The 22,094-nt window shown below is 37.0% G+C and overlaps 1 protein-coding gene across 2 annotated transcripts in view; it reads left to right on the top strand.

Moving 5' to 3' along the window:
- Positions 1 to 1,223: 1,223 nt before the first annotated feature.
- Positions 1,224 to 22,094, top strand: part of SLF2 (SMC5-SMC6 complex localization factor 2) — a 44,141-nt gene continuing 23,270 nt past the window's right edge. The window contains exons 1-9 of one of the 2 annotated variants that reach the window (XM_045568602.1): positions 1,224 to 1,915; positions 4,626 to 4,669; positions 5,247 to 5,983; positions 7,696 to 7,753; positions 11,070 to 12,082; positions 13,070 to 13,140; positions 16,451 to 16,573; positions 16,980 to 17,147; positions 18,196 to 18,298. In XM_045568602.1, the coding sequence (XP_045424558.1) occupies positions 1,776 to 1,915; positions 4,626 to 4,669; positions 5,247 to 5,983; positions 7,696 to 7,753; positions 11,070 to 12,082; positions 13,070 to 13,140; positions 16,451 to 16,573; positions 16,980 to 17,147; positions 18,196 to 18,298 (2,457 nt within the window). In that variant the 5' untranslated portion in view covers positions 1,224 to 1,775. The remainder of the gene's footprint in view (positions 1,916 to 4,625; positions 4,670 to 5,246; positions 5,984 to 7,695; positions 7,754 to 11,069; positions 12,083 to 13,069; positions 13,141 to 16,450; positions 16,574 to 16,979; positions 17,148 to 18,195; positions 18,299 to 22,094) is intronic. The other variant, XM_045568603.1, reaches the window with a different exon arrangement.

Below are 22,094 nucleotides of genomic sequence, written 5' to 3'. Positions count from 1 at the left end.
TGTTATACAAGTAGGAACTTCCTAGTGTAGAAATAGAAAGCACTAAGTCAAAAGATAGGAAATAATACATGTAAAAAGCCCTTAATAAACAAATGTATAAGTCATTATTCATTGAACAGATTTTAAGCACTTGTTATATTCTTTTCCATGTAGGAAACAATGGTAGGTATAGTAAATTTTCAGTTTACTCTATAATAAAGAGCAGAAAAGTGCCCTGTATTTTGGGATTTGCTTTCTTGCACAATCATTACTATACAGCTGTGCATATATGCTTTTTAGAAGGGAGACCTGTATGTTCACTGTTTACCTTCTACCCTCTACTTTGCCAGCCTGTTGCCCACTTATTCCTCATTAATTCTTCCTCAGGGCTACGTGGGAAGGGAAAGGATGTAAACTTCAGGTCAGTCAGGCAGGCATTCTTAGCAACCAAAGCAGTTCACTTTCTATACAATAAACTTAAAAGACCTATCGAAATACTTTGTGTCATTTAAGATTTTGTTCCATCCAATTGATTGAACAGCCCTGTCAATTAAAGCTTGGGCATCTTAAGATTTGGTTGTTAATAGTTATAACAGTATTTGACCTGTCTCTGGAAGATTTTGTAGGACTTTAAACTCACTCTAAGAATCTGTCTGGAGAACAAAGGAAACTATAATTTGCTCAGTACTATTACATGAGAGAATCTAAACTGTGCAGTCTACGTTGCTTTTTTCTTCTATGGTTTACAATTACCCAGAAAGTGAGCAATATACCCATTTTATACATGTGGAAACTGAGGTTCAGAGATACTCTGACAAGCCTCTCATTTCATAAGGAAAACCCTAGCTAACATCCTCCAAAGCACAAGCCCTTTACAAAGGAGGATTGGAGATTGCTGGCAGCTTTTATGAATCTATGCTGTCCACGTTTAACAGGAGAAATTGAAAGCTGACCGTGTGTTCTTTTCAAAAATCTCCAAGGAAGCCGGCTGCAGAGACTTCATGGATAACTCATGAGAAACAAAATGCTTTTGTGGAATAAAAACTGTCTTTATTTCAATGTTTTGTCTTCTTCTTATTCTTAACAAAAGACAAAAAAATCTACCACTAACACTTAAGAACCCTCACAGAACAGACGTCTTCTGATTGGGCTGTGTAGACTACCAAGGCAATGGTGACAGCATTATGGCATTTTGGCCTAAGATGCTAAAGAGATGTAATGAACAGCTGGGGATTTCTGAGGCACAATTGTGTGACACAGGAAGCCCAAGTGTTGCCCACCCTCACCGAGGGCAGCTGCTGGGCTCGGGTTTGTTAAAGCAAATCTCATCCCTCGCCTTCAACCAGGCGGGTGTCACCAGCTGCCGCAGAGCCCGCGGCAGCCCTCTCCTTTCCACCCCCGCACGCCCGCCAAGGCCGAAGAGGCCCCTACGCGAAGGCGCGCGCCCTTGGCGCATGTGACGGGGTGGGGGAGCAGTTTTCTTCCTCCCCTCCCCCTGCTCCAAACCCCACCTTCTCCGGAGAGGCTGCAGCTTTCTATTGCGCCACCACCTGAATGACCTTTGTTCCAGCCAATCAGAACGTGACGCCTCAAGTAAGGCCCGCCCCCTGCTGGTCCTCAGGTTCCTTCCCGCTCACACCGGAGTCACTTCCGAAGAGAGAGAACCGCCATGAAGAGAGAAGGGGGTGCCGCCCACCTCTGCTCCGACAGTCTCCCCGAGTCCCAGCAGCAAGACGGCAACCACGCACCCAACTTCTCCAGCCACAGCTCATGCCGCCGTCGACAGCGGCGCCGACATGACAAGGCGCTGCATGCCCGCTAGGCCAGGTTTCCCCTCATCCCCAGCCCCGGGGTCGTCGCCCCCGCGCTGCCATCTGAGACCCGGTAGTACCGCTCCTGCTGCAGCGGGAAAGAGAACAGAGAGTCCTGGGGACAGGTACCGTGCAGAGGGCTTGAGAAGGGGCCGGGTCGCGGGGGCAAGGGTACAAGGGGAGGACTGCAGACGGCCGCTCTTCCAGTTCCCGCCATCCTCCGCGAGCTCAGGCCTTGGCGTACCGGGGCCGGGCAAACCTCTGCCCCGCCTCCGCGCAGGGGCTTCTGGGAGTTGGAGTTTCCTTTTCTGTAGTTGGGCAGCTGCTCGATGGCTACGGAGAACCCGCCTTAGGTAGAGCGTGATTTTTTGTCCTTTAAGAAAGCTTGACCCGGGGCCCTAACTGCTTAATGCATATTTAGGTCGTTTTTGGTATATTCTCAGTTCTACTGATCTTAGTGCTTTAGTAGTATAAACCTTTTCTATGTTGTGGGTGAAATTATGTAAGATGTGATGAGAAAAACCCTTCCACGAATTACTTTGTAGTGCGGTGGACACGCTAATTCATGCCTAAGAGAACATACAAATTTGGAATGTGACATTTTTTCTCTTTCAGTAACATTATGCCTCTCCAAGAGGCCAATTTTTTTGTAAAGGTTTTTGTGGGAGCTGTGTAATGAGATGGGGAGTTTTATTAAATGACATCCTCTGACAATAAAACATGTTTAAATTCTCTACGAACTTGGTACTGTCTTTTTTATTTTAAGTTTAAAAGCTTGTAACAGAAGTTTAACAGTAAATTCATGTTCTAATATTGTGGTATAGGTGCACAATCCCTTATCTTAATTCTGAAAGCCAGAAAGCTATGAAAACCAAATGTTTTCAGTAGGTTTGGCACCATGTCTTACTTGGCAGCCAAACCTGACCACAACTAATGTAAGGCTGTTTACGGTCTTTATCCCATTAAGTGTGAATATTCATAAATTTTGCTGGAGAAATATCAATGGTTTCATTACAGGTTGTTGCAACAGACCCCACTGGGGCCTTTACATAATGCATCCCAGTTATCCCTTTTCTAAAATCCGATAAAGTCAGAATTCTAAAACACTTTTGGCCCCTAAAAGTTCAGATAAGGGTTTGTGAAGCGGTTAAAATTGGCTTTTTTAACCAGTTATTTATAAATAAGTATGTATTTCTGTACATTTGAACTTAGGGAACTATTACCTCTTGAAAGTTACATTCCTGGTTATTTTACAGGTTTCTTGTGTTTTACCCCAAACCATTTTTCTCTTTCTGATGTATTAATCTTTCTGATATATTAATCAAAAAGGAGCCTAAGATCTAATATTTTAGAGAAGAGATATAGTGTTACATATCATGTTTAGTAATTAACATAAAACGTATTTAGTATTAACTTGTTTTGAATAAATTAGCTGTTTCTGAGTCCTTTCCCATCTTTCCCGAACACAGTAACAAGGCATCATCCTTCTCCGCTTTGCAGAACCTCTAGCATTTCTTCCTTTACTCTTTGGTGGATTTAGTTTGCCTAATATAATTTATTTTCTGTAAAAAAATGCATATATTCTTCCATAGCCTGTCACTCATATTCATCTCATAACCACTTAGCTTTTCTACCAACATCTCAAACACAGTAGAATCTCAGTAAACCAGTAAAGATGTGCAGTGCTTTTCTATCATGACCAGTAAAGTATACAGGAAGCTTAACCTTCAAGGGACTTGGATTGTTCAAGTTTTCACAGAGTATTCCAACCTCATAGTAGATAAATGTTTAGGTAAGCCAGTAGTCCACGGCTTATTCTCTTTCAGTAAAATGAAATTTTAGCAAAATTTGCCAAAAAGTTAATTTTTGCCCTGTATATAACATCCCCCTTTGTGCAGCTGACAACTCTAAATAAATGAACAAATCAGAATACAAATTCTACTAATGTCCTAGTTGATTTTAGTATTATTGCCACTATCAGAACTTGATTGGATAGTGAAATTCAGACTTTAGGGTACAGAAATCCTTAAAAATTAAAGCAATTTGTTTTTTGTTATTTTTGTTAACTTTCTGCCTTTTTTCCTTGTCTTATGTTTTTCCCAGGCAATGTGTTGTCTTTGTAAACATCTTGAAGATTCTTAGATAAAAAATTAAGAATTTGAAAGTACTTACTTAGTTGTTAAGGCTCATTCCAATTTCTGCTGTTACTTACATTAACATTTTACTGTAGTATGTAAAGAGGGTAATAGAAATTTAGTACTTGATCCTTTCTGCGTTTGCCCTGCGCACTCCACCTGCCTCCCCAGATCAGCTAAATCAACTGTGTTGCCATTCTACCATCTACTGTTCTATTCTTGTTATGAGCATCTGTTCAGGTTTTATTCCATTTTTATAGTATCCATTATTCAGCATACATCTATTGAGTGTTATTTTGTACCAATCCCTGGAGAGGTCAACAAATAGGATCATATGCCTGTCCCCAAGTTCTTCCATTCTGCCATGCAGCAGTGAGCATTTCACTTTTAAGAAGTACTCTGTACCAATTCCTTGGGTCTGTACTATAGTCTTACCGGTTTAGGATTATGGATTATATAAGTCTCAGTTGTGTTTTTATAAATAAGGTCCTATAGGAAGTGATGAATTATATTTTCAACTTTTTTATGAACAGCTTAACAAAGCATGATTGCCATTGTCAGAACTTGATTAGTTAAACCAGATTGTGAAATCCAGCCTATACTTTATTAAATATAAATCTTACATTCTCCATTTAATCTGAATTACTGAGGTTTTAATATTTGCTATGTGATGCCATATTAGTTATGCTTTTATTTTCAGGAAGCAGTCAATTATAGATTTCTTCAAACCAGCTTCAAAACAAGGTATGTATACTGTTAATGACATTTTTTATGGGATATTTTGGGGACAGGAAAGGAGATGGATTTGACCTACTCTACACACTTTTGTTTGATTAAACATAGTGTTCAAAATTGAAAATAGAATGAAGATGCAGTATTTATTTACAAAGATAAACTTAAGTTCTAAATATGAAGAAAGTCCTTTTGTTATGCTTTCTTACATTTAAAATATTATTCCAATCGATAATACAATGTTCATAATGCATAGTATTTTGATTCTCTAATACAGTAACCTACAGAGCCATAGGAAGGTACATGATGTAGCAAAAGGGAGCTTTATGACAGGCTCTTAACAAATCATGCTTTAATTTCTCTTACGCCCCTCCCAATAAAATGTGTTATCCAAATATTATTGGTTTGACAATTTTTGTAGTAGCTTTAGTATAATTTAATTTAGCATTTTAAATGAGAATAATTGAGATAAATACTACTTTTTTCATTTAGAACAATTCAAGACATGTAAGAGATAAAATATTAATATAAAATATAAGTGTTATTTTTAGTAACATGCAATTTGTATATGTTTCAATTGGCTATTTAGACAGACATATGTTGGATTCTCCACAAAAATCAAACATCAAATATGGAGGAAGTGGATTGTCCATCACTGGGACAGAGCAGTTTGAGAGGAAACTTTCATCACCAAAAAAATCTAAACCCAAAAGGGTACCGTCGGAAAAGAGCCCTATTTTAGAAGCTTTCATGAAAGGTGTTAAAGAACACCATAAAGATCATGGTGTACATGAGTCACGTCGGCCTTGTGTGTCACTAGTCTCCAAATGTTTATCCAAAGGAACAAATATCTATGTTCCCTCTTCATATCGCTTGTCAAAGGAGATGAAGGCACTAAAGAAAAAACATCGATCTCCAGAGAGGAGAAAGTCGCTGTTTATTCATGAAAACAGCAGGGAGAAGAATGATAGAGAGCGAGACAAGACCAATGCAGACTCCAAAAAGCAGGCCACAGTGACAGAAGCTGACATGTTCAAGAACAGCTCTAGAAGTCTTAGCAGCAGAAGCAGCCTGTCCAGGCACCAGCCAGGAGAAAGCGCACTGGGAGCTAAGTTCCAGTTGTCACTAGCTTCTTACTGCAGAGAACGAGAACTAAAGAAGTTGAGAAAGGAGCAAATGGAGCAAAGAATCAACTCAGAAAATTCTTTTTCAGAAGCAAGCAATCTTTCCTTCAAATCCTCTAGTGTAGGAAGAAAATGTAAACCAAGGCAGGAACAAAGTAAACAACATGATGTCATACCTGGAAAGAGTAATCTTTCAAACCTGGTATGTGCAATAATTACTGAATTAGCTTTGCTACTGGTATATCATTTTTACAATGCTGAATCAAAAAGTATTTATTAATTGTTACATCACATTGGTATCTTTCCTTAAAGAAATACTGATGCATAGTTTGTATATATGTTGTTATCATTGAGTTTCCTCCAACTGCTTCAGTGAAGTCAGTAAAGCAGTGTTTCTTGCTCCTAATTTTTTTCAGACCAGGGACAAAGATCTTTTTTAATGGGAAAAGTAAGCATTCTTTTTTTATTTTAAGGCAAGTACAGTCAGTTTTAAATTAGGCTCTGCTGATGGGAAATACTTAGGAATGGAAAAGTCTAAAAGAGCAGGATTACATAGCATTTACATTGTATTAAAAAAATTAAATAAAAAGAGCAGAAAATGGTTTCGAGCAGTGGTTCTCAAAATGTGGTTCTTGGACCAGCAGCAGTAACATCACCTGGGAACTTGTTAATAATGCAAATTTTCAGGCCCCGCCCCAGACCCACTAAACCAGCAACTGCGGAGGTAGAGTCCAGCAATCTGAAGTTAATCCAATTCAGTGTGACTCTTAGGAAACTTAGAAGATGATGGTGACTTAGAAAACTGTCCAAATTCATCTTAATCTCATCAGATTTTTCTTTTCAGAATAGACCACATTTAGATTAGCATAAAAGCTATCACTTTCCTCTAGAAAGTCAAGTTGTTAATCTGAAATTGCTTCTCTACATACAGAGCAAATAAAGGAAGATCAGATGTCAAGAAAGTGCAATGTTAATAAGGTGCTAGAAAATTTTAAAACTAGATAGACCAAAAATAAACCAAACTATGACATTGTTAGAGTGAATACAGATTACTGCATTGTATATTACTGAAAGATATATTTGTAAATGTATACCCTAAGCCTTCTTTGCAAGGAGTTTGATGCTTTCACCAGTGAGATTTGCTAATGATTAGTAGAAGTTAGTAATATTTGGCCTTTTTTTTTTTTTTTTTTGAGACAGAGTCTCGCTTTTTTGCCTGGGCTAGAGTGAGTGCCGTGGCGTCAGCCTAGCTCACAGCAACCTCAAACTCCTGGACTTAAGCTGATCCTACTGCCTCAGCCTCCTGAGTAGCTGGGACTGCAGACATGTGCCACCATGCCCGGCTAATTTTTTCTATATATATTATTAGTTGGCCAGGTCATTTCTTTCTATTTTTAGTAGAGACGGGGTCTCCCTCTTGCTCAGGCTGGTCTCGAACTCCTGACCTCGAGCGATCCACCCGCCTTGGCCTCCCAGAGGGCTCAGGCGTGAGCCACCGCGCCCGGCCTTGGCCCATTTTTAATAAGATTTCAGTGTTTGGCTGTGCATTAGACCTTAAACAGAATTATTGGAGAGTGAGTTGTATCCATTTGATTGGCCAATATTAGGGTTGTGATTTCTTTATCAAAATAATAATACAGTGTCTAATATATTAATCTGGAGTTATTGATGTAAATCTCTAAATTAGCATTATGAAAACTGACTTCATTTTTAACATTTTATGATACAAATGCCCCTTTTTTGATAAAACTTAAGACCTTTAAATATTTTATTATCGAAGTTAAACTTTTACCTCCAAATATAGGTGCTTGCTTTATTTAATCTAGAAATCTGTGTTTAAATGTTATGAAGAAAAATTCACTTTCTTTACTGCCCCCAACTCCTAATTATTTTTTTTTCTCATTTTGCTAATAGGAAAATGGACATGTCTCAAGAAAAAGATCCTCTTCTGATTCATGGGAACTTACTTCAGGTAGAATCAAAATTAAATTTCTCAATTCCTATTAATAAATAAATTTGCTACTTTTGGTACTACTTAAAAAGTACAAATTTGTTTAAAAATGTAGTTCCCTTCCTAGAGGTGAATTGAGCATCTCATATTAATTAGGACTTTGGTAAAATTATATTCACAAAGAATAGTCCTAAATTTAGTATGTGTAATTTGTGTTTTGTCTTTAATCTTCTCTGCCTTCTTCAAGAGTTCCTAACACTGTGTTTCTCATATTGGCATTCAATATTCTACTTCTGAATCTTTGGCTATATCAAGAAGCATAATCTCACATTCTTGGAATTGTGGACTATCTGAGGGCTTGATATTATGTTGAAACTGCTTTGTATAAGGTTGAAACTGTTACCATATCCAAGATGGTGTTTCCCAGTATTTCAAATACAAAGATCCCATTTTAATAGCAAATTTCAAGGACATCCACATGATATTTTAGTATCTATTATAGGATGAGAAAATACATAACAAACAGCTACTGCTACTTCAGTACTTCTTAAAGTATCTTTCCTTTCTTTTGTAACTAGAAAATAGAACATTAAAGTTCAAACACTGCAGAAATTTGTAACACAGAAAATGAAAGGCCCCCAGAAATAAAAACTGTTAATAGTCTGGGGTATCAGATTTTTTTTTCCTGCTATAACTACAAAGTTTGAAAAATGGACTTTACAAATTCCTACATTCAATAAGATACATTAGAGATAATGATAATAATAGCCAAAATTTATCGAGCACTTCTATGTCCTATGCCCTGTTCTATATGCTTTTAATTCATTTGATCTTTACAATCTTATAAGGTGGTTTACTTTAGAGATGAAGAAACAGAGGTACAGAGAGAAAGTTCTGACTCATTCTTCAGGTTTCATGTATTACTTCATTTTATTTATATTTTAGAGGTGCATTGCATTTGACCAAGCACTTTCAACTGTTAAAATCAATCTTCAGCCAAAGCTGAAACCATATTTTACCATCATGGAAGGAACTTCTAGGGTACAGGAATAAATCTGAAGTTTTATGTATTTTTTGTTCATTTAATTTTTACAGTGTTGATTTTATGATCAAATTTTGGTAAATTTTGACATTATTGTACAGTAACAATAATTTCTCAGCCAGGAGATTGCTCCTGTACTCACTGCATTGCACATTTGTTGTACTAAATAAATGATTACTTTGCACTAAGGTGAATGGAAGAACAAAATATTATTAGGCTAGCTCTGCAAGTATAAGAGGCTGCTCCTCGTGATATTGCCACCAAGTTATTCAGCTTTTTTCTCTGATAATGACAGGATAAAAAAATTATTCTCTTCATTTCCAGGATTTGCAAATTTCATCAGTGGTGGCTGAAGTAGTTTCTTTTATATAATTCCGCATACTGAAGTTTTTTTGTGTGTGTTAGGAACATTCCAATTCCACTCTTTTAGTTATTTTAGAGCATACCCTAACTTACTATTGATTATAGTCACTTTGTTGTGCTATCAAATGTTGTTCATTCCATCTAAGTACATTTTTGCACCCATTAGCTATCCCTACTTTGTCCCCCTTCCGTGTTGCCCTTCCTGAATAATTAATTTTAAGAGTGAATTAACAAAACATCACATTTTTAAGCACAATATGAGTTTTTTTTTTTTTTTTGAGACAGTGTCTCGCTTTGTTGCCCGGGCTAGAGTGCCGTGGTGTCAGCCTAGCTCACAGCAACCTCAAACTCCTGGGCTTAAGCGATCCTCCTGCCTCAGCCTCCCGAGTAGCTGGGACTACAGGCATGTGCCACCATGCCCAGCTAATTTTTTCTATATATATTTTTAGTTGTCCAGATCATTTGTTTCTATTTTTGGTAGAGATGGGGTCTTGCTCTTGCTCAGGCTGGTCTCGAACTCCTGACCTTGATCGATCCTCCCACCTCAGCCTCCCAGAGTACTAGGATTACAGACGTGAGCCTCCGCGCCCAGCCCCACAATATGAATTTTTAAAAACTGGTTAACTAAAATATATGTGGCTATTAAAGTGCTTCTGGGTGAGGCTATAATAAATATAGACAGTGTTAGGCCAGGCACAGTGGCTCATGTCTGTAATTCCAGTGCTTTGGGAGGCCAAGGGAGGAACATCACTTGAGCCCAGGAGTTGAGGCTGCGGTGGGCTATGATGATGACACTGCACTCCAGCCTAGGAGACAGAGCAAGACCCTGTCTCTTAAAAAAATTATTACATATATATAGAGAGAGAGGGAGAGAGAGACACACACACACACACAGAGCTTGTATTAGTTTCCTAAGGCTGCTGTAACAAAGTACCAAAACCAGGGTGGCTTAAAACAACAGAAATTATTGTCTCATAGTTCTAGAAGCTAGAAGTCTGAAATCAGAGTATCAGTAGGGCCCTATTCTCTCTGGCAACTCTAGGGGAGAATACTTCCTTACTTCTTCTAGCTTCTAGGAGTTTACCTGCAATCCTTTGCATTCCTTAACTTGTAGCTGCATCACTCATCACATAGCGTCTTCTCCTGTGTATTTTCACTTTGTCTTCCCTCCATGCACGTCTCTGTGTCTAAATTTCCCCTTTTTGTAGGGATGCCAGTCATACTGCATTGGGATCCACCTTCATTTTAATTCCATTATGCCTATATAGACCCTATTTCCAATTAAGGTCACATTCTGAGGTACCAGGGATTAGGACTTCAACATATCATTTTGGAGGGACATAATTCAACCCACAACACAGCTGAAAACTAGAGGTATTCATGGGAGAGAGGAAACAGCAATTAAATACTTGGGTAAAAGACTTGGGCAAATTTTTTTTTTCCTTGACACAAGGAACCAAATTTTTTTTAAATGAGAAAATTCATCTGCCTTCAACTAGTTATCTTTTATGTGTTTTAAAGTACGATACATTTAAATGTAGAAGTGTTAACATTTCAGGAACCAGGTAATCCTAGGTCTAAAAGAGTATCCACTTTGAGGAGAAACGCCTGTGGAATCCTTTCCTTGGTACAGATATGCAGTTGTTTATATTTTAGGGAGTGACACTTTTAATTCTATTAAGGTAATAAACTTTTCATAGCTTTGGAATGAAAATGAACGTTTGTCATTAGCTTTAAATTTCTTAGACACCAGTATTTATCTAGTTGATAAATGATGATATTAACTCTTTTTCCTTATTCCATATGTGGTGAATAATCTCAACCTGAACTTTTAGAATTTAAACATTTCATCAGGGTGTTCTAGACACTGAGTAAACTTTACTAAAATAGGAAAGTATACTTTTCACTAATCTGGCAAAAATTAAATTTTAGCAGGCTCTAAGCAGAATAAATTCCCTGACAAAAGAAAAAGGAATTCTGTGGACTCAGATCTGAAAAGCACAAGAGAATCCATGATACCAAAAGCAAAAGAGTCCTTCCTTGAGAAGCGTCCTGATGGGCCACATCAGAGAGAAAAATTTATAAAACATATTGCACTGAAGACACCTGGTGGTGTTGCACTGAAGACACCTGGTGGTGTGTTGCGCTTGGAAGATATATCCAAGGAACCAAATGATGAAACTGATCGCTCCTCTGCAGGCTTGGCACCTTCAAATTCTGGCCACCATTCTTCCAGGAATAGTGACCAAATCCGTGTGGCAAGTACCAAAGAGACCAAGATACAGAAACCCCACTTACCTTTACCTCAGGAAAAATCTGCAATTAAAAAAGCTAGCAACCTTCAGAAAAATAAAAGTGCTAGCTCTGTGACATCAAAGGAGACAAAACCTCTGCCTTTACTTTCCCATGTTCCAAGTGCTGGTTCCTCTCGGGTACCATTAAATGCTAAAAATTGCACTCTTCCAGTTCCTAAAAGAGATAAAGAGCGTTCCTCATCTAAAGAATGTTCTGGGCATTCTGCAGAATCCTCCAAACACAAAGAACATAAAGCAAAGACTAATAAGGCTGATCCTAATGTATCTTCAGGGAAAATTTCTGGGGAATCTTTGCATTCAGAATATGGCACTCCTACAAAGTCTCCCCCAGCTGCTTTAGAAGTTGTGCCATGTATCCCAAGCCCTACAGCACCTTCAGCTGAAGTCCCTTCAGATAAAGAGAGTTCAGGAAATTCCAATGCAGGTAGCAATGCACTGAAAAGAAAACTAAGGGGTGATTTTGATAGTGATGAAGAAAGTTTAGGTTACAACCTAGACAGTGATGAGGAAGAGGAAACATTAAAATCACTGGAAGAAATAATGGCTTTGAACTTCAATCAAACTCCTGCAACTACAGGAAAGCCTCCTGTTCTCTCCAAGGGGCTTAGATCTCAGTCATCAGACTATATGGTAAGTAGCTCTGTGACATTTATCTTTACTTGAAGAGGGAAAGGTGGATTGATTAGTGAAAAGAGGAATAGGTTGTTAGAACTTATTTTAAAATTCACTTTTTGTTACAACTCATAATTAGACTAAAACTGGTATAATTCTTGTTTGGTAAATGAGTCCCCATATCTTTAGTTTTATTACCGTAAATCAGTGGTCTCCAAACTTTTTTGATCTCAACACACTTCTATTCGTAAAAACAATTTTTCAGCATGTATCCCAATATATATGTATACTTAAAGATTATATACATGTACCACTATAATACTGTTTACTTTCTAAAACATGCAAAAACAGAATTTAAAAGAAAGAAGAAAAAAATAAGTATTTTCCTATAGAAGTTATGTAGAAGTTACTATAGACTAAGTTCTACTGGAGTTTCTATAGAAGTTCCATATAAATAGAAGTTCTATTATTTTCTTTCTGCACCCCAATGGATCACCTTGCACACCCCCTGCTTTGGAGACCACTGCTGTAAATGAAGGTAGAGTGTAGAAATGTTGTTAATTGTGGTGTGCAATTTTATTTATAAAATGCTTCATTCTATCTTGGGAATAAACTAAATTAAATTCTAAGATGTCTGTAAAATTTGGTGGGGAAGGTATTAGTATTCCATGGGAACACCTAAAAATTATTAGTTTGATTCCCCTAAAATAGAACTTAAAAGTAAAGACAAGGTAGCCACAGAGCCCTTGGGTGTTTGCAGTCAGATCCTAAGCCTAGCAGGGTCTTATAAGTAGTGGATTTCCTAATAGATGATAAAATCAAATTGCCTACAGTGCAAAATACTAGATATAAAGCATGATGATGAAAATTCTTCTTTAAGAAAGGTACCATCCTGGCCCAGGTTATTAAAATAGAAAATAGTCTCTGGTACTCTGAATAACTTAAAACATTCCAGTTCTTCTACTAATTTATATTGTAAAGTATTTCTAAATTTTCTTGTTTTAGGAACATGTTCATACTGGCACTTATACAAATACTTTAGAGCGTCTAGTGAAGGAGATGGAAGACACACAAAGGTTAGTTAGCATCAAGATTAATTTGCTAATTTTAACATTCTCCTTGTTTGTGTGGTTTTTTATTCCTTTTTTTTTTTGAGCACTTTATACTTTCAATTTACCTTTTAAAAAAATGAGACGTTAGCATGCATTTTGTGTTAGTACCATTATAATAGTTCTCCTGTTGTCAAATGTGTTAGAAATAAGATATGCTCTCTTGTTCATAGGGTGGATCGGTGTTCATAGGGTGGATTGGTGTTCATAGGGTGGATCAGGAGATTCAGGTTTTTATAGTATATACTGCATTAAGTAATAATATAAATTCCTTTCTGTTTGTCACAATTAGTATCTAATGGCTGAAATTCTTGATCAAAAGCATGGGTAGAGTTTTTTGTGGTTTTTAAGTGTATAGTTCAGTGACATTTACATTGTTGTGTAACCATCACTGCCATGCAACTCCAGAACCTTTTCATCTTTCTAAACTGAAACTCCATGCCCATTAAACAATAACTCCTCATTCTCCCCGTCGCCACTAACCTTGGCAACTGCCATTTTACTTTCTGTCTATGAAATTGACTATTCTAGGTCCCTCATATAAGTGGGTTCATACAGTATTTGTCATTTTATAACTGGCTTCTTTCACTTAGAATAATGTCTTCAAGGTTCACCCATGTCATAGCATATGTCAGAATTTCCTTTCTTTTTAAGGCTGATTATTCCACTGTATTATGTATGTAACACATTTTGTTTATTCATCTGTCAATGGACACTTGGGTTGCTTCTACTTTTTGGCTATTGTGAATAATGCTGCTATGAACATGAGTATACAAATATCTCTTCAAGTCCCTGCTTTCAATTCTGTTAAGTATATACTTATAAGTGGACTTGCTGGGTCATATGGTAATTCTCTTTAATTACCATCACACTGTTTTCCACAGCAGCTGCATTATTGTACATTCATACCAATAGTGTGTAATGGTTCCAATTTCTTCACATCTTTGCCAACAATTGTTTGTTTCCTTTCTTCTTTCTTTCTTTTTTTTTTTTTTTTTTTTTTTTTGATAATAACTATCCTAATGGGTGTGAAGTGTTATCTCCTTTTGGTTTTGATTTGCATTTCCCTAATGATTGATGATGTTAAATATCTTTTCAAGTGCTTATTGGCCTTTTGTATAGCTTCTTTGGAGATATGTCTTTTCAGATTCTTTGTTTTTCATTGGGTTGTTTAGAGGGTTTTTTGTTGTTTGCAAAGGTAGAATTCTTTAAATATTTGTATGAAGTTACTCTTGAGGAAAAACTTAGAGTCAGGATGAACACCCCAACCATATACATACTCACACAAGAGAAATCAGAGAGTTGAGGATCATAATGAGCCTAACGACATTTATATGACTAGTTGCAAACTGTGTTTGCTAATGAGAGGGAAAAAATATATTCCTTATTAATTTAGGGAATATCCTTCAAACTAGCCCAGAGAGCTTCACTAAAAGCTCAGCAGACTTGATTATGTAGAATTTGGTATACGTCATGAATCTCAAACTCGATAACTGAATAGCTGACTATAGGAATTTTACAATTTTTAGGTCAAAAGTCTTTCCCTCTCTGAATTTAATTAGAGAAATTGTGTTTCTATTATAAAATTCTTTAAGTGTTTCATAAATTCATGCGATCTGTGATGTGAAATCTGAAGTTGTTTATTTAAAATTGAGCATTGCACAGACCAGAGGCAGAAGTGCTAGTTTTATCAGATGGAGTTCTTTTCTGTAGTGATAGAGCAATACATTTACTGGTCATTTACTGTTCTATACTCATACACTGGGAATAAGAACCTTGGTTAAAGGCAGGAGTGGTGGTGCATGCCTGAAGTCCCAGCTACTGGGGAGGCTAAGGTGGGAGGATCGCTTAAGCCCAGGAGTTCAAGATTGCAGTGAGCTATGATTGCATCACTGCACTCCAACCTGGGCAACAGAATGAGATACTATCTCAAAAAAAAAAAAAAAAAAGCACCTGTAATCCTAGCACTCTGGGAAGCCAAGGCGGGTGGATCATTTGAGCTCAGGAATTCAAGACCCCGTCTCTACTAAAAATAGAAATTAGCCAAACAACTAAAATATATACAAAAAATTAGCCAGGCGTGGTAGCACATGCCTGTAGTCCCAGCTACTTGGGAGGCTGAGGCAGAAGGATCACTTGAGCCCAGGAGTTTGAGGTTGCTGTGAGCTAGGCTGACACCACAGCACTCTAGCCTGGGGAACAGCGTGAGACTGTGTCTTGGGGGGGGCGAGGGAAGAACCTTGGTTAAAATAACTTAATCTTGGAGAGGCAGTATAAGCAAGGACTCTGGAACTAGACTCTCTGGCTGTGAATCCCATCTCTTTGCATTGCAAACTCTTGCAAGTTACTTAGCTTTTCTGATGTCTGTTTCATTATCTATAAAATGGGTAATAAAGTATTATATGGAGTTTTTGTGAGGATTAAAAGAGTTAATACATAAAGCCCTTAGTACAGGGGATGTCACATAAGTGCTCAGTAAGTGTTGAGTATTATGATGATCGTGATGACAATGACAACAACTACTGCTACTAGAAAGCACAATTAACATTATCAGATTGTTGGTCTACTAGAACCCAAATGAGCGTTAAAGATTGGAAAGGATAATCAAATTAGTGGTGTTTATTTCTTGCCATTTTTTTTCTTTCCCACTTTCTAAATGATTTGCACAGATAATTCTTGAAGTCCTAGCTGTAAAGAAATAGTCAAGTCTTTTATGCGATGGAACACTATTCTAATACTATACTGGTAGCTGGGTAAAAAAGCCGAAGACCTAAAATAGACCTTGTGTGTTTTAGTAAAAATTGTACATCATGATGTATTTGGGAGACATAATTTGACCTATAGTATAACAAAATTTGTCATATAACGAGGTATTTAATAAGGGTTTTCCTTGGTACTGCTTTTAGATAACTAAAGATTTTTATTTTTAGGGTAAACTATTTATTAGATATATATTTTTAATTTAATTTAGTGGGGTTTTTTTTGAGACAGGGTCTCGCTCTGTTGCCTGAGCTAGAGTGCAGTGGTGTCATTGTAGCTCACAGCAACTTTAAACTCTTGGGCTCAAGTGATCCTCCTGCCTCAGCCTTCCTAGTGGCTGGGATTATGGGCACATGACCCCATGCCCAGCTAATTTTTTAATTTTTGTAGAGACAGAGGTCTCGCTATTGCCCAGGCTGGTCTCAAACTTCTGGCCTCAAACAGTCCTCCTGCCTCAGCCTCCCAAAGTGCTAGGATTACAGAAACTATTTATTATAGCATTCTTCTCAATTCTTAGGCTAGATGAACTGCAGAAGCAACTACAAGAAGACATAAGGCAGGGCCGAGGCATTAAATCCCCAATCAGAATCGGAGATCAAGACAGTACAGATGATGAGGATGGCCTCTTGGAAGAGCACAGGTACAACATTTTTCATAATGTATATATGCCCCTATTAATTTTTTACATTTTTTAGTTGTTTTTATAAAGTAAATGAGCTATTGATGGCCATTTACTTACTGAATAATCTTTGATGGGTTTCTAATCCATCTGTGATGGGTTTGAAAGACAGATAGATGTTAGGGCCAAGTTACATCTTTTGTCTTTTCTCCTAGTTATTGTTCCTTTTCACACGGACACATTTAGTGGCTCTTGAATAACTATTAGCAAAAAGTGGTAGAAGCAAAACATACTTTTTCTCACGCTAGCCTTCTAAGTTGGGATTAACATTGGTTTTAAAAAATAGTTTTCTTTGCACCCAGCTTTGATGTACAAAACTATGTGTAGTGTAACTATTTGGTATTCATTGACTTTGTTTGCATTTCAGGGAATTTCTAAAGAAATTTTCAGTTACAGTTGATGCTATTCCTGATCATCATCCAGGTGAAGAAATATTTAATTTCCTCAATTCTGGAAAAATTTTCAATCAGTATACCTTGGATTTAAGAGACTCTGGTTTTATTGGACAAAGTGCTGTAGAAAAGCTTATTCTTAAGTAAGTAGAAAAATAGATATGTTACTTATTTATGTGTAAAAAATTACTCTGAAAGACTTCTGAACAATGTAATCTTCTAAAAGGTTAATTTTCATTATGATCTATCAAGTTTCCTAATCCTCTTATTACTACTGCTCTTGGGTTTTCTTATTGAATTATAGCAAGCAGTGTAGGATAGTTGTTTGGCACATTACATGCCTTTATTAGGTAGGATTAAGATCAGTATGTAATAGTGGTAACTGTCAAAATAACAATGGCTTAAACAAGAAGTACATTTCTTTCAGCAATTGGAACTGTTGAGAAACAAACAAAAAAAAAAGAAGTACATTTCTTTCTTATGTGAAAGAGATACAGAGGTAGGAAGTCAAGGGCCGGTGTGTTGGTTTCACCACGTAATGTTTCTTTACCATTCTTAGCACCTGGAGCTTCCAGGTGGTATTGAAACTTTAGCCTTTATGTTCAAATTCCCATAAATTCCACATAACATTTCTACTTATGGTTAATTGGATATGGGTTAGTCAACAGGGCCACACCTGGCTACAAGGGAGGCTGGGAAGTGATATTTATTTGGGGAGCCAGTGTTCCCAGCTAAAAATCAAGGTTCAGTTATTAAGAAGAAAGGTAAAAATAGGTGTTGGGATGGGCAGCTAGTAGTCTTTACCCAAACTGGTCTAATTTCTCTAAGTGCTTGACATCTCAGGTCTAAAGAGATCATATTAATTCTGGCCCTGAGTTTCATGAAGTATATCCCCAAGCTGGCAAAAGCAGATGTCCTGAGACTTGATAGGGTCTCTTTCCACGCTGTCAACAAATGTAGCTTTGTCAACCAGGTAAACGTGGAGCCAAGCCAACAGATTGGATCAGCTGTAGGCCATCAGTTGCATTTCTTTTATGAGCAACTCATCCATATTGGTATAGAGTCCACCTCCATGGACCAAGAGTAATATGCTTGCTCATTTCCATGATTACATCAGGTGTGGTGGTGGTAGTGGTAGAAGTGTTTTGCCATGAAGCTAACAGTCATATTGATTTTACTTTATTTTTTCAGATCAGGAAAAACGGATCAGATTTTTTTGACAACACAAGGTTTCCTTACCTCTGCTTATCACTATGTCCAGTGTCCTGTACCTGTGTTAAAGTGGCTGTTTCGGGTAAGAGAAATGTTTGGAGGGTTATAGTTGACTCCTACTGTATTTCCCAGTCAAAAACAAACTTTTAGAATATAATTGTATTTTCACATTACTAGAGAAAAAGTTAACCCTGTATATCAAACCCATGATTTCAGTGGGTGAAAATGAGGCAAAAAGTTAATATAAAGAGATTAAAAAGGAAATCATAATGTAGACAGTTGTACAAGATAGTCAATAACAGTAGTTGTGCCTGAGACATTGCATCACACCGGTTAATACTATTAGAGTTATTTTTTAATTCAGTTTTTTTTTTAACTTGTCACTGACTTGAAGCTCATTGTAGTTAGTTTTGGAAGAAGTGTTCTAATGCTTACATACCTAAATTTCTTTTTAACTTTTTTTTATGTTTATGAGAATACCTATGTATATATATTTTCAGGATCTCTAGTATAATTTCTAATTCATATACTAATATTTTCCCATTTGTAATATATGTATTGGGGAGTGTAAATCCAACTATCAATTTTCCTCACTCATGTTTAATACTTATGGCCACTTAAATAATTATCTTAATTTTTGTTTTATTTAAGTGGTAACTTTTAAAATATCAGTGATATCATTGATTTTATGTGTGGAATCCTAGTATTACTCTAGATACTTTGGACCTTCAGGCAAAAAACATCATTAACATAGAAGTTTATTGCTCTTGACATTTGTATAATCTAGAAGGCATCAATTTAAGATTAAATATAATATATATGGGCAGAGCTGGGAGGCTATGGAAAGGCTTTTTCTAGTACAGTAGGTTCTATATCTACAAGTACTGTAGTAAGTGCCCAGTTAGGTTGGAATTATCCTCATTGCATAGACAAGAAGGATTATGAATGATAAAAGTTATTCTCGGGTTACTAGAGTGTTCACTTTAATAAAATCTTAAATGTATGAAGAATATACATTAGAAGAAAAGGATTCATAGTATAAAAGAATCCATTATAATATGTAAATGTTTATCCCAGAAATCCTATAAACAAACAGGAAAAAAAAATCAATGATATCAGAGAACTATAGTTATTATATGTGAAGCTGTGAAATAAGAAATGGGAAAAACATATGGAGTTTCTCCTGTGGGCTTTAAGATAGCATTTCAAGGAATCTCATATTTGGTGAGAACTGAATAGATATTCTAGTACAGCCTTTCATTTTTTTTCATTTAGTTGGCATTTTTGAGTGCCAACTGTACCAGGCACTGGAGAGAACAGCAGTGAAAAAATCAGTGTCTCTGATCTCATGAAGCCCATGTTCTAGTACAGATGAGACAGACAAGTGTGTGTGTATGTGTGTGTGTGCATATACATTTACAGATATATTGTGTCAGATGATAAACACTGTGAAGAAAATTAAAGTAGGCTAAGGTAGATACAGGGAGTACCAGGGTGGACAAGTTTGCTTTTTGTATTTTTTAAATTTTTTATTTGTTTTGAGACAAAGTCTCACTCTGCCCAGGCTAGGGTGCAGTGGCATCATCATAGCTCACTGCAACCTCAAGCGCCTGGACTCAAGTGATCTTTCTTGTCTCACCCTCCCAAGTAGCTAGGGCTACAGGTGCATGCCACCATGCTCAGCTAATTTTTCTTATTTTTTATAGAGACGAAGGTTTTGCTGTTGCTCAGGCTGGTCTAAAACTCCTGAGTTCAATGGATCCTCCCACCTTGGCCTCCCAGAATGCTAGGATTACAGGCATGAGCCACCTCGTGGGGCCTGCTTTTTTTTTTAATATAAGTTGATGATGGTCTTGCTATTAAAGTGAGATCTGTATAAAGTAATAGCTTATCAGTGTCACTCCTAAAGTGTTCTTCCTCCCCTCACCCCTGCTCCCCCAAATAAAGGACACATCCTCCAGATAGGTCTGCCGAACCTTCAGTGAGACTCTTACCTATCTGAAGAAAGTGATGGAATGAGCCTTGCTGCTATGTGAGAGAAGAACATTTTAGGCAGAGAGAACAGCAGGTGGTGCAAAGACTGTGAGGCAGGAGCAGTTGTTTCAGTGGTTAGGAGCTCACTATTTGGATCCCAGTAATTCTTTTTTTTTTTTTTTTTTTTTTTAACAGTCTTAATTAAATCAAAATTTGCCTCCCTGTGGTTTTTATCTAGTGGTACTAATTATCTTTTCTACAGCTTCCCATAATAAACCTCATCTGTCTAACAGTCTTTCAGTTATTTTAAAACAACTATCATGACTGTCATCCTTCCCCACACTAAACATTCTCTTGTAAAAGATAATAAATTTTGAATCCGTCTTACTATCCTGATCATCTCTCTAAATGACCTTTAGCTTGTCAGTGTCACTCCTAGAGTGTCTCCTCCATAAATGTACATATGTTCCAGATAAGGTCTGTCTTACCAGCAATCCAGTGAGCCTCTTACCCATCTACCCTACCGACATAATTCTAATGATTACAATTCAAAACTTCATTTGCTGTCATGTCAGGGCTTCATTATTCTGTAACTGTATATATTGTTTCTTAAATCTACAAGTAAGACTTTGCATTTATCTATCTTAATTTTGTCTTATTGTTGTGGGCCCCAATCATTATAACCTTTAAAACCCTAATTATGACGTATACAAACATATCTTCATTTAAGCAGTGTGTTATACTCTTCATATTTATTCTTCGAAAACCAACTAATAATCATTCAGTAACCACTTTCTCTGTGTAAGACACTTTGTCTTGTTTCTCCTTTTCAATTCCAAGTCCATTTTCAGAGTGGAGAGGCTATATTAACTTTTAAGTATTTTTTAGAAAGTATGTCAGAATTCATGCCATAGTCCTAACTAGCATTTTGTAAATTTAATTGTTAAAATGTAATAAAAATGTTTGCATTTTTGTGATGTTTATCATGAACATCTAAATTTATTATAGTAGACCAGAAAGAGTTTACTACTTTTTTTTTTACAATTTTCAAAAGGAATTCATATTTGATTGTGAAAAGTTCAAATGAAATAGAAAGGAGATTAAATTTTTTTTAGAAAGATGGCTGAACTCTTCCCAAGTTCTAATTTTCAGGATCTGTTACATATTGGTCAGTGTTTTCTAGAGTGTTCTCTTCACACAAAAATTGCTATGTAACTTAACATAAACAGAACATGTAAATATGTTTCATAACTTTTTTGTTTCAGGTAACAATAAATTTATTGAATTTTTCATCACAGAGTATAGATATGTTATCCTTTTTAATGGCTTTCTAGTATTCTTTTGTCAGACTATACCATGATTTATTTATTTAACACAATCTTTTTTTTTTTCTTTTGAGACAGAGTCTCACTCTGTTGCCCAGGCTAGAGTGCTGTGGCATCAGCCTAGCTCACAGCAACCTCAAACTCCAGGGCTCAAGTAATCCAATTGCCTCAGCCTCCCGGGTACCTGGGACTACAGGCATGCGCCACCATGCCCAGCTAATTTTTCTATATATATTATTTTTAGCTGTCCATATAATTTCTTTCTATTTTTAGTAGAGACGGGATCTCGCTCTTGCTCGGGCTTTTCTCCAACTCCTGAGCTAAAAGGATCCACCTGCCTTGGCCTCACAGAGTGCTAGGATTACAGGCGTGAGCCACCGTGCCCAGCCATGATATTGGTTTTTATTGCATCTCTTGATTACTAGTGATATTGAGCATCTTTTAAAAAGTATATTAGGGCTGGGCGCAGTGGCTCATGCCTGTAATCCTAGCACTCTGGGAGGCCAAGGCAGGAGGATCGCTTGAGGTCAGGAGTTTGAGACCAGCCTGAGCAAGAGTGAGACCCCGGCTCTACTAAAA

The sequence above is a fragment of the Lemur catta genome, chromosome 14, assembly GCF_020740605.2.
Source record: "Lemur catta isolate mLemCat1 chromosome 14, mLemCat1.pri, whole genome shotgun sequence".
In the NCBI taxonomy this organism is placed as follows: Eukaryota; Metazoa; Chordata; class Mammalia; order Primates; family Lemuridae; genus Lemur; species Lemur catta.
The sequence above is the reverse complement of the archived record's forward strand: the minus strand, read 5'-3'. Positions and strand labels throughout refer to the sequence as shown.